Source organism: Dermochelys coriacea, chromosome 27, assembly GCF_009764565.3.
Source record: "Dermochelys coriacea isolate rDerCor1 chromosome 27, rDerCor1.pri.v4, whole genome shotgun sequence".
Classification (NCBI taxonomy): domain Eukaryota; kingdom Metazoa; phylum Chordata; order Testudines; family Dermochelyidae; genus Dermochelys; species Dermochelys coriacea.
Genome location: NC_050094.1, coordinates 8,261,213 through 8,273,551, shown reverse-complemented (window position 1 = coordinate 8,273,551; position 12,339 = coordinate 8,261,213). Strand labels below are relative to the sequence as shown.

The 12,339-nt window shown below is 48.9% G+C and overlaps 1 protein-coding gene across 4 annotated transcripts in view; it reads right to left on the bottom strand.

The window, feature by feature from the left end:
• Positions 1-7,796: 7,796 nt before the first annotated feature.
• The window catches only part of SLC4A1 (solute carrier family 4 member 1 (Diego blood group)), a 40,115-nt gene continuing 35,572 nt past the window's right edge, over positions 7,797-12,339 (bottom strand). For all 4 annotated transcript variants that reach the window (XM_038385764.2, XM_038385765.2, XM_043503477.1 and 1 more), the window contains exon 20: positions 7,797-12,338. In XM_038385764.2, the coding sequence (XP_038241692.1) occupies positions 12,258-12,338 (81 nt within the window). In that variant the 3' untranslated portion in view covers positions 7,797-12,257. The remainder of the gene's footprint in view (position 12,339) is intronic.

The following is a 12,339-nucleotide window of genomic DNA, read 5'->3' as shown; positions in this document are numbered from 1 at the left end:
AAACCAAGCCTTTATCTAATCTCTTCTGGAATTTGATTGTAAGCTTTCTAAATTCCTGAATTTAATAGAGAATAATATCCCTTCTGCCAGAGGTTAAAAAGAAGAGGCGACATTATTTATTTCTATTACTGTAGGCTCTAGAAGCCCTAGTCACGGACCAGAACCCCACTGTGCTAGTCACTGTACAAACACAGAACAAAAATGCATACAGGGCCGGATTCTCTGCTCCGCTGCATCAGATGTGATCAGTTACACTAGTCTAAAAACCCCACTATCCTTTTTTACACCTACTTGACTCTGGAACTAATAACTGCCCACAGTGCTGGGCAATGAAGAATTGGGCCCTATATGATTGTGATGCAATTTTCATAGAGCCCTTTTGGTTGCATCATTATTAAAGCTCTTTTCTATAAGAGAAGTTGCATCAATAATAAACTAAAGAGACCAGCAGATCATTGGCTGAAAAACATCAGTCATGATGCCAAGTGATTTGTCCAACAGTGTTGAATAACAAAGTAGTAAATATCCTGTCCCATTTGTAGATAGTCTGGTAACAAAAAAAAGGCTAAATACACCAAATGAATTAACAAGAGGATTTGATCTCAGGGGAATGCCAAGTAGCACCAAGCAGATCCAAACCCTATTATGTAAGGCTCTGTCTAGATGAAGTCCCCACCTGAAAAGCTTACAATCTAAAAATGTGAATTGCATAGAAGGGGTTGAAGAGAATAAATGATTTCCTGCTAATAATTCACCCTGCTCGAGTGACAAAGTGGTGAGGCAAAACATGGTGCTCGCTGTGGGATCTGCGACACGGGGAGGAGACTTTTCCTGGCCCAGGGTAAAGGAGTTCTGGCTGTTATGATTAATTATTTGTTATCTGCCAAGCAACCATTCTCCCCACTCCTCTTGCCGGGCTCCTTCCTACCTTCCCCTCCTTGCCAGTAATCTCTCCACCACCCGCCTCCCTTTCTCTAGAGAATTGTCCCAACTCGTCTCTCGTAGGCATTGCCTCTTGTCCCACTCACAGTCCCATCCCTGCAACCTGATCTGCTCCTGCTAGCCTGGACTGGGGGCCAGGGTCCATGGTAGTGGATTGGATAACAGGATCAGCGCGGGGGCCAGGCCTTGATCTAAAGTCTTTTCAGGCGCCACGGGCATCGATGGCACTGGGCAAGGATAGGAAATGTTAATGGGCAAAGGTAAAGAACCAGCAGGGGGTTTCAGACTCCCCCCATCAAAGGGCTGGAAGTCTCCTGTCTTGCTAATGGCAGTGGCAGTTGCATGACTTCGCTCTTCTGGCAATGTTGACGGCTGTACTCCTCCCTGTTCCGCACAGAGAAGAAGCGTCTGCCTCCCCCTTCCCTGCCCCAGTTGCTTCCCTCCCTACTCTGGTTCCCTTACGGACAACACTAGAGGGATCCTCCTACTCCCTGCCTGTCTGCTGTCCTCTGTCAGCTGGCCTGCAGGGCTCTGTGCCAACTTCTCCCTGTCCTGTGCCGCACATGCGTGCCACCCACCCTCCCACTGGGCCCCAATGAGAGGGCTGGGGTGGGACCTGGCAGCAGACAGGAGGTGGAGCACAGAGGCAGGGGCATTCTGGTCTGGCTGGCAGAGCCAGCACTAGGCATGAGCAGATTAAACAATTGCTTAGGGCTCCGAGCAGCTCAATGGGGGCCCCCTATTAATTATTAGTTTGTGTTGTGGTGGGGTGTGGTGGGGTGGGGGAATATTCCTGTTAGGATCCCCAGTGGGCTAGCCCCATATCTGCTGCCTGCTGCAGGCAAACCTCTCCCCGCAGCCTCACATCCCAGATCTCCTCTGTCAAGGTGCCCTCTGGAGGACCAGGAAACCCCCAGGAATCTCAGTGACTTACAGCTTGGCACGAGCTGGCCTCTGAAGGGTGGATTGGCTTCTGCTGCTGGCAAGGATCTTAGAGACATCACTTCTCTAAGAAAGGCAGCTGGCGAGTCTGACTCTTAGGAGGAGAGAGTGAAGCAGGGATTTCTGTGGGGAGGAAGCGGGGAGGGAGACACTGACAAGTGTCTGAATTGATACAGAGTGGTCTCGGTGGGGAACAGCACACTGGGCAGCCTGGCTCTCTGGTCACAGACCGGGTCCGGCCCGAGGTCCATGTAGCCTTGCAATATCCAGGCTCTGAGAGTGGCCAGCAATGGCTGCTTCAGAGGAAGGTGCCAGAACCCAGCGTGCGGGAGAGTCCGACCCCCACCTTAGATTTCATCCTGCTCTCTACTAGTTAGAGATCGGCTTAAGCCCTGATGCCCACGGTTCAACACCCCTTCCAGAATTGTTATCGTTAAAGTGATGGGTGTAGGGCCATGTCAGCTTTGGGACAAGAAAGGAAATAATTAAAAACAAAAACAAAAAACAAAACCCCTCTCTGAAAAGACAACTGGACAGTTGCAGGGTGTAGAGATGGAAAAGTTCTTCTTCATGATGATCATTACAATAGCATCTAGAGTTCCCAGTCAAAATCAGGAGCTCTGTGGTGCTCGGGGCTGTACGGTCACCTAGTTAGAGACCGCCCCGCCTTGAAGATCTTACAGTCTAAATAGTCAAGACAGACAAAGGCAGTAGCATTATCCCTCTTCGACACAAGGGGAACTGAGGCACAGAGACGGCAAGATCCTGCTCCTGCCAAGAGGCTCGTGCGGCTGGACCCCAAGCACTGAGGGTGACTTCATGGTAACGAAGGCAGGGTCTGTGCTGACCAGCTGCCCGCTTGACTCTGCATCTGCTCTTCTCTGCTGATTAATCTGGACTCCAGAGGGCCACCCCTGCATAGCCCAGGCGGTGGGGGCTGCAGGATGGTGCAGAGGTTTGGCAGAGAGGCTGAGGCATGGGGGATACCTCAGGCAGAGCCCCTGGCCCCAAGGGGGATGGAACGCAGCAGCCGGAGCTGGAGGCAGCCCCAGATGCAGGCTGACCTCCTTGGGCTTTGGCGGGAGTTCAGCGTTGAGCCCCTGAGCGCTGGGCATAATTAAGCAAAGCCTGTGTGGTAGAGAGGCCCGGGGCTGTGCAGGGGGGTTGCCCAAGCTCCCAGTGCAGGGGAGAGAGGCGCGCGCTCGCTCGCTCTTTCTAGGTCAAGGTTGAAGGAAATAGTTGGAGCTGTGGAGAGGGTCGGGGACAGCTGCGAGCGCGTCTGTCGGCTGTATGCAAGCCGGCCTCCACCTCCAACACCCACGGGAAGTTGCCAAACCCCAGCCAGGACCCGCCACCCTCCCGCCGGCCCTTGACGCCTGCCACAATGACTTAGAGGCCATGGTGAAGGGTGCAGTAGGAAACACGGAGCGGCGTGAAAGGGTCCGATCCAGAGAGGTGCTGAGCTGCAGTGTCTCCTGTTGAAGTTAGGGGGAGCTCAGCACTTTTCAGGATGCAGCACAGACCTATTGAAACTCCAGGGTCCCTCCCCTCTTCTCTCCCCCCTCTAAAACATGCGACCGCCCCTCAACTCCTTGTTTTTTTTATTTTTTTTTCCTGCTCTGAATCCTCCCTTCCTTAGATTCCCCCCCACCCCTGCGCCCGTGGAGCCTTTGATCTTCTCAGGTCCCCCCTCATGTAGCTAGACTCCCTCCCTTCCTTGCACCAACCGCGGACTCAACTTCCCCTGACTCTCCGCATCTCACTGCTGTCCCCTACCCCCCTCCCTGGGCTTTAGGCCTCAGGCCACCCTGTCCCGGGGCGCTGCTGGGTGTGAATAGCCATGGGTGGGTGTCCTTCCCTCTAGCCAGGGGGAGCCCCACAGGAGGTGAGGAGCGTAAAGCGGCTGGGCTGGGATAAAGGCAGACCTGAGTTTGGCAACCCAGTCCTGTCTGACTTTGGACAAGTCACCAAAGATCACATGTTCCCAAAATGACCTTGGCATTTAGAGCTTGATTTAGTCTCCTAAGTCACTTATGGCAATAGGAAATCACTTAGCCCTTGTCTACGCTACAAATGCTTTGCCGATATAGCTGTCCTGGCAGAGCTCCCTGATGCAGACACAATTGTATGCGGACAGAAGGAGTTTTTCTGCTGGCAGAGTAACACCCCCACGATTTTAAGCTATGTTGCCAGAAGCATTCTTCTGCAGCATAGCTGTGTCTACCCCCAGGTTTCTGCTGGGTTGGCTGGTGGGGGTGGGGGGTGGGGGAGGGATAGCACACTGGAGTGTAGACGTGGCCTTAGGCATTTTTGACCATTTTATCCTTAATTTGTCTATGCCTAAGCTCCTTGTTTGAAAGATTTGGGGTAACAAACTCTGCCTCTCCTGCTCTTTGTCTGGTCACACATAGAGTTTGTACTGGTATAACTATCTCTGTGAGGCACATGATGGCTTTTTTTTAAACCACTGTAGTTATACTGGTATAACCCCTGGTGTGGATGGAGCTAATTTGATATAAAGGAGTCCTATACCAGTGTAGCTCATTCCTGTTCCTGTATGGGAAGGAGAATAGCGATCCCGCTATAAGCACCTTTATACCACAATAACTTCATCCACACAAGGAGTGTTGTGGCTTAAACGAAACGGGAATAGTTAAAGCTGTTCATGTTTGGTGTGTTGACAAGCTGTAACCGGGTCAACCGCCATCTGTGCTCCCCCTCACGGCCTGGAGTCACTACAGGCAGCCTGCCTCAGTTTCCCCTCTTGGACTGTTCAAATAAACTTCATCCAGCATTTTTTTTTTTGGGTAGTCAGAAATACCCTTCCTTGGGAACTGGGTTTAATAAAAATAAAATAAACTCCAGACAAAACTCACAATCCCGGAACAAACTCCAGCCAAAAGGCCACACGAAGCAAAGGTTTCTCTCTCTCCTTCCTGCCTGAGGCCTTTCCTGCTTTGGCAGGCCTCTGTCCTGCTTGGCTGGAGTCTCTATCCGAACTCCCAGGACTCTATGCTACAGCATGCTCACCCCTCGCAATCTGAGCCCTGAGCATCCCTCCCCTCTTTTTGTGTTTCACAGCGAAGCAGGGTCCCTTGATGCGGCTCAGACCACCAAGCACAGGACCCCATAATTCAAGAATTACAATCTTTCACCTTTCCCATTATTCTTAAAGACTTGCAGTGTTGCTCCATTTCCGGATGCTCTTACTAGGCCTTGCAGCAAAAATTTTACAAGGTGAAGGCTTCTATGTTTTACATATAAACAGCCCCTTTGAATGGGTACACTCTGCATTTCCTCAGGAGACGACCAACTGTTTCTTGGACCCACATAATCTTAATGTTTGTTTATTACAAACAAATGATTATTTGAGCCACAATGACCGGTTACAATTTTAAATAAACCCACTTTGCTCTGTCTCTCAGGGCCTGGGAGTAGATCAGCATTTTCCCTTCCCTTGCAGTGTCCAGCTGCTTCCAGATCACTGTACAGAACATATCCCTGTGTTCACACTCGACAAACTATTTTAATAATCTTTGTACAGAATAAGCCTTGTAAGCTATCATTTGAAAACTCACAACTGACTGGTCTGTACTGTCCTGGTCGGTGAAATGTGTGGCAACAGTGTATGGAAAGACATAGGCGCCAACTCCATGGGTACTCCGGGGCTGGAGCACCCACAGGGCAGGGAAAAAATGGTCCCTCTATCAGAACCTCTTCCCTCACCCCAGCACCTCCTGCCCGCTGGTGAGCTGCGCCGATCAGCGCCTCCCCCTCCCTCCCTGTGCCTCCTGCCCGCCACAATCAGCTGCTTCACAGCATGCAGGAGGCTGCGGGGGGGGGGGGGGGACACCAAGGATGCAGCGTGCTTGGGAGAGGGACAGAAAGAGGTGGGGTGGGGGTGGAGCAGGGGCAGGAAGAGGCAGGGTGGGTGTTGGGCCTTGGGGGAGGAGTGAAGGGGGGGCAAGGTCTGGGGCAGAGCCAGGGGGCGAGCACCCTCCAGCACATTGTAAAGTTGGTGCCTGTGTGAGAAGATATAAGGTCCCCCTGTAGGATATTAACACACCCCACAGCCCTGCCCAGGCAGAAGTCAGGTCTGTGCTAGACAAAGGAAGGAATGTGTGCTTGCCTTAATTTGCATTTAAGCAGTAAACAGAGTCATCAAACAGGGAGGGAAAACAAAGGAAATTCAAACCAGTGAAAAAAACCCAGCAGGGAACATCCTTCTACGTAGGCTTTGTCTTCTGGATCTCAGCTGGAAATGTTTTTAAAGAGGGGGCCTGAAACTGTAAAAAGGAGGGACAAACACGCCACAATGCCCTTCCCTCTCTTCCTGCCTATCACATTCTCTACCCCTGAGAAGACAAAGGAAACAGCTGTTGAATGCTGGGGGCAGGGTCCTGATCTTGAGAATTCGGTCAGTAATCTGCTGGAGCATGTGGGGAGAGAGTTTGCTTTGCAACTAAGATAGTTTCTTAAGTAGATACTAGTAAATGTTTTATCTTTATTGTTCTGACTTTTATGCCCCATTTCTTATACTCACTTCAAATCTCTTTGTAGTTAATAAGTTTGTTTGACTGTTTTATCTAATCCAGTGTGTCTAAATTGGAGTGTCTGGGTACTGTATTTAAAATAATAAACTGGCATATTATTCCCTTAAAGGAATAATGGACTTAATATCTTTGTACTGTCCAGGAGAGGGCTGGGCAGCACAGACGTACATTGTTGGGGGAAGTTCTGGGACTGGGGGCATACTGGGGTTACCCTGCAGCATAACCCAGGCTGGTAAGAGCCAACGTGTGGCTCTTGCATGCTGGAGGCTGTTTGTGAGCAGTCCCAGTTGGAGGTTCTGCAGGAAGGCACTGTAAAGGGGTTACAGGGCAGGGGTGACCCAGCTACTCGTTAGTCTAGATTGTGCCCTGGTATGTGTCACGCTCCAAGGTGTGACTCCTTAGTAATCAGGGTTGGCTGGCCCCAGGTCTTTCGGCCTCTAGGGGCAAAACACCCTGTTATACAAGTCCATGGGCTCAAAGTCCCATGAAAGTTAGGCATCTAAATACCTTTGAGGATCTGGGCTAAGCATTTCAAGACAGGGACTATCTCTCACTAACACCCTCTTTATACTAGGAGCCCTTTACCATGATAGGAATACCAGCATACCATACTGACCAATCACTCCTATTGTCACAACAGCTATACCAGTAGAACTATGCTCTGTATGTAGGGTGACCAGATGTCCCGATTTTATAGGGACGGTCCCGATATTTGGGGTTTTTTCTTATATTGATGCCTACTACCCCCCTCCCCCCACCCCGTCCTGATTTTTCACACTTGCTATCTGGTCACCCAATCTGTATGGGTCTAGTTAAGCCCACTCCCATGAGCAAAACAAGCTAAACTAATAAAACACCCGCTTTGCCGGTACTGCTGCATCTACACTAGAGTGTCTAGCTGACACTGCTCTGTCGGTCAGGGATCACCCCTCTGCACTGAGCTACGCTGGCAGACGTCTGTAATGTAGACATAACCTAAGTCTGTGAACAGTGCCCAGCACAACAGGGGCCTTGATCTCATTTGGAGGCTGCAGGTGCTACTACCACGTAAATAACATTGTGGTGGAGAAAATCCTACGATGGAGGGTCTGCAGTCCTAGAGAGAGAGAGAGCTGCCAGGGCCCCTGGAAGTTAGGAATTAAAGCACGCGATGATCTTTTTGCATGTATTAAACTGCTTTATTTGCACAGAATAAGCTCCTTGAGAATGAGCTGTTTTTGTTCTGTGTTTTGTACAACGCCTGGCATTACAGGGGCCTGATCCATGGCTGGGGTTTCTCGGAGCTATTGCAATACTCTTAATTCTTATTATAAATAAGAGAATCTGCCGGTAAATGCAAAAAAATAATTTCTCGAGGTGTTTTTTTTCATTCAAATGTATTTTTATTTTTTTCGAAGCATCATACAGAGGTGCATTATTTTTAATTTCATGAAAAACCAAAGCACACAACATTCTGTTTAGTTCTGACATACAGGTGACAAGGCTACAGAATAATCCTAACACAATATATCTCAAGGTAGGTTTGGTTTGGGCATACGGGCCAGACAACAATGGTCCGAGTGAGGTACAGTGCAGGCCGGATTCTCACACTAAAGTCAGCTTCGTCCTACGGTCCCTTTCTATCCTTTTTTCTCACAAGGGGAAAAGCCTCCACTCATGGTCTAATCAATAGTTAAATAGACAGAATTCTGCCATGTGCACAGACACACAATCTCTTTTGCACACACAAATACATTCCCACACATGATCACCATTTCCTCTCTCTCTCTCTCACACACACACACAGTGCTCAGTTCCAGATCTGGCTTGCGCACTGCCACTTAGACATCTGAGCCAACTGGGCTTACTTGGCATCTTACAGGGGTGTTTAGGCAACTAATTGCCTGTTCAAGAGGCCAAATGTAGAACTGAGAGCGCCTTAGCTGAGCTTATCCAGTTTGAAAATTGGACTTACGTTTAATATCTCTTGCTACCAGACCCAGGCAGCAACCATCCTGCAAAACCCCCTTCCCCATGTTGAAAAAACTGTAACATGCACACACTCTAAGCCCTTTAGTGAGTTCCATTTACATCATTTATTGCTCAGCTCTGGGATCTTTGGGCCTGACTCCGGTTCCAAGCCAGTGTGACTCTTGATTTCAGTGGCATTACACAGGATAAAGCTGGAGTTACACAGAGCAGAATCAGACCCTTTCTCTCTCTCTCTTTTTTTTTTTAAACATAATTCAATTCATGTTCAAGTCTATCTTTTAAAAAACTTGCCAAAGATCCAGAATTCTTAGTGAATCCAGCATTTAATAAACGAGGTAGGTGGTGCTGCCACTTTCGCCTCACGCCCTTACTTGTCCCCATTCATTCTTCCAATGCATGGAGGGGCTTTTCCTCCAAAGAAGACAGTCCCCCCAGAGGCCATTTAAAAACAAGAAGCCTGACTCTCCATCTCCTTACCCAGTTTTATGCTTACATAGCTATACTGACTTCAGTGGAGTTACTCCTGCTTTCAACCAGAGTAAGGGAGAGGAGTGTCAGGACTGAGAACTATCAGGAGTTGCTCAGCACTTTGCATGGTCCGGCCCTATAAAGGAAGCACCATCTGGTTTAAAAAAAAAATCATAGAGGATGTGATCCAACACCTATCAGAGTCAATGGAGAGACTCCTATTGGCTTCAGTGGGCTTTGAATCAGGCTCATAATTTTTAAAGCACACATTTCTTCTGTATGTTCCCAATAACCCCTGAGATGATTCTACCTGAAAGAATTTCTACCACTTATCTCTATTTATGCTCTTTCTTTGTTTTTGCATTTCACTCATTTTAGAGACAATGTGGTGAGGGAAACAACCAACTAGTTAGTTTAACCTTATTTCTTCTAGTTAATTTCACTTCCTGGTTCTCATGCCCTAGCAACTGGGCTGTGGGGTCAGGGACTCACTTGCCCTGGTAAGAATCCAGATCATCTCTATTGATGTCAAAGGAGTTGCTCCAGATTTGTATTGGTCTAACAGATCAGAATCTGGCTGGGTGGCAGTCACAGCAGGGGAATGTTTCAATGAAAACAATGGATTTTTTTTTTTAAAAACCAAGTATATTAATATTAGTTTAAAAACAATAAAGTGGACATGGTGGTCCCTAAATCTGTCTCTACAAATATCCTTTAAAAAAGCCTTCCTAGACTATCAAATGGTCCCACCCAACTTTCTGCAAGGGGGATTTTTTCAAGCATGCACATATACCCTTCCTCAACCCCTAGCATTCTTTTACAAGGCTGAAGCACAATCAGAATATTTTTAAATACATTTTTGAAAAATAAATTACAAACATCCTTTATCACTAGTGTAAAATATACAGGTCATTTCACCTGCTTTTTTTTTTGCTTTTTACATAGACTCTAACTACAAAAGCATCATAAAACTCTTTTTTTAAGATCCGTTTTATCATTATTTTCTTAATGCCAAATATATAAATTTATCCTCTTCCTATTTACATATTGAATTCCCCGGGACAGACGATAAGTTAATACAAACAAAAGAAAATCAGCTGGGTTCCTTGAAGCCAGTGAAGCGCTGATTATTTAGATTTGCTGAAGATTTGGCCTGAAGTCTTTATTCTACACTAACTAAATCATACAAACAAAGGTTGTTAAACTTGTGATGTTTCACAGACTGAGGGCCTGATTCAGATCTGCCTTAGTCTGGTCTGATTGGCAGAGTTACATGGATGCAAAATTGGAGGGAGCCGCACGGATGGGCTCTTAGATTGTTGGAGGGCCTGACTCGAGGAGGGATGCTGAGAAAAGGCAGAGCAGGTGCAATCCTCTGCACAGCTGGAAAAGGATCTGAACATGGGCTGGATCCTGTAAGGTGCTGAGCACCCTCCACTCTCACTGTGCTTGTTGGAGGCTCTGAGCCCTTCTTGGGATGTCCCACCCACGCCACTGTCCAGATGATATTGCTGCAGTAAAGAAAAGCAGCACCCATGTTGGGTTATATAAGGGATCCAATCCAGCGCTGGTGTAAGCGAACATGACCCTAGCGGGGCTCAGCGGCAGCTGCACCCGCTTACACCACTCAGCACCTGGCCCAAGGTCAGCGACACTGTATTGTATTAGTCAGAGGGAGCCACATTCTGGGGGAAATCCTGCCCGAGCGGGATTCGAACACAGCTTAGTAACATGGCCAGGCTGACGATTCAGCATCTGCCTGGAGCTAGTGCTCCCTTTCCCTCCCTTCCCTGGGAGATCTATGGGGACTGGGGGTGAGGATGTTGGAGCATCTGGGATTGGCCACATGGTTTCTACCCAGCCCTATATTGACTGCAAAGGGGTTTGTTAAAGTAACTTGTTATAGGTGCTAATTACATGTCATCCGTGATGAGAGCGCAGAATTCTAACCCCCATCACTCTTGTCCTGAGCTGGACACGGTGCCAGCCACAGCCGCACTTTGCCTGCACACAGGGGATCCCAGGGCCATCAGCGAACGCTTTGTCCCCCTCCGGTAACATTTTTTTTTCAGGTCTGGCTGCAAAGTGAGCCCCGAACCAGGGGAGCCCGGTTCAGTTCCCAAGCAAGTGCCCCAGAGGCCCTGGAAATAAGTATAAAGGAGCAACATGTACAGCTTAGGGTCCTGTCTGAGCAGAGTCCTCAGATCGGTTAGCACCAAAGTTTGTTTGGGAAAGGGCTTGGAAGCTGATGGGAGGGGAGGTCAGGGAGAATTCACCCCAGTCTCAGGCTCCTGGGCAAAACCTGCCTGACTTCCCCTCTCACCCCGCCCTCCCTGTGCAGAAGGCTGCAGGATGGATCCCTCGGCTAGCTCCATCTCTCCACCATGACAACCTGGATTCTGTTAGCCCAAGGCCACCCCGAATCGACGGGCACCGGCGATGTCTGCGATGCTGGTGATTCTCCCACGTCCCCGGCAAGCTTGTTCCATCCCGTCAGCACCGGTACTTGGTGCTCCCTTGGTTCCATGGCCACAACATGATTCTAAAGGCTGCCTCTCCACCTTGGCTTTTCCTCACTTGCCTTCTTCCTTGCTCTCTTTTGGAGCCACCTTCTTCATCTGGGAGGAGAAGCAGCCCTTCCTAGCCATCTCCTCGGACTCTGGCTGAGTGCTCACTGTTTTGCTGTGTATGCCCTGGGCTACATACACCAGGGCCAGGGTCTGCAAAGAGCCCTGCCAGCGGGATTAACTCTTCAACGGTCTGTAAAAAAAATAAAATCTGGCAGGAATCATTACTACCCAGGGGCTGAGGCAAAAGGGAGCACCAGACCACATGCCTGTCTGTATAGCGATACATACACGGCCGGGCGAGCGGATGAGAGCCAAGGTTCCCTCTTCCCCAGAGAGCTGGCGCTTTATCCCAGCTGGTGGATACAACTGATCAAGCCATAAAAAGAAAACCAAAAAAGAGAAATATATTCCCGGGTCACTTAGCTGAAGAACCAGTGCTGAGTGGAGTCCACGTCTTGGGTTCCCATCTCTAGCAGTCTGGATGCAGCTTGGAAGCACTATTTGTCCTCAAGGTCAGGTTTTGAAGTCTTGTAAAGTTGCTTTGTGGTGCTACAGAATCTGAAGCGCATCTAATGTGTGGTGTGTATGTGTGTGTGTGTGTGTGGGTATAGCTACATAGATTCCTTGGCGTGTGTGTGTGTCTGTGTGTGTGTGTACTGTATGCACAAGCACACATGCATGTGGGCACGCGCACACACACACACACACACACACACACAAATATTTCTTTCAACCCAGATTCTGGGCTTTCTGAAAAGCCTGGGAAAGGAACCCTCTGTTCCTTATATGGAGGACACAAGAAAGCCGGGGCTCAGATCGGCATCTGCACTTCATGGTACACATCACGGCCTTCTGTCTCATCGAAGGTCACAACGGCATCGTCTGCGTCCAGC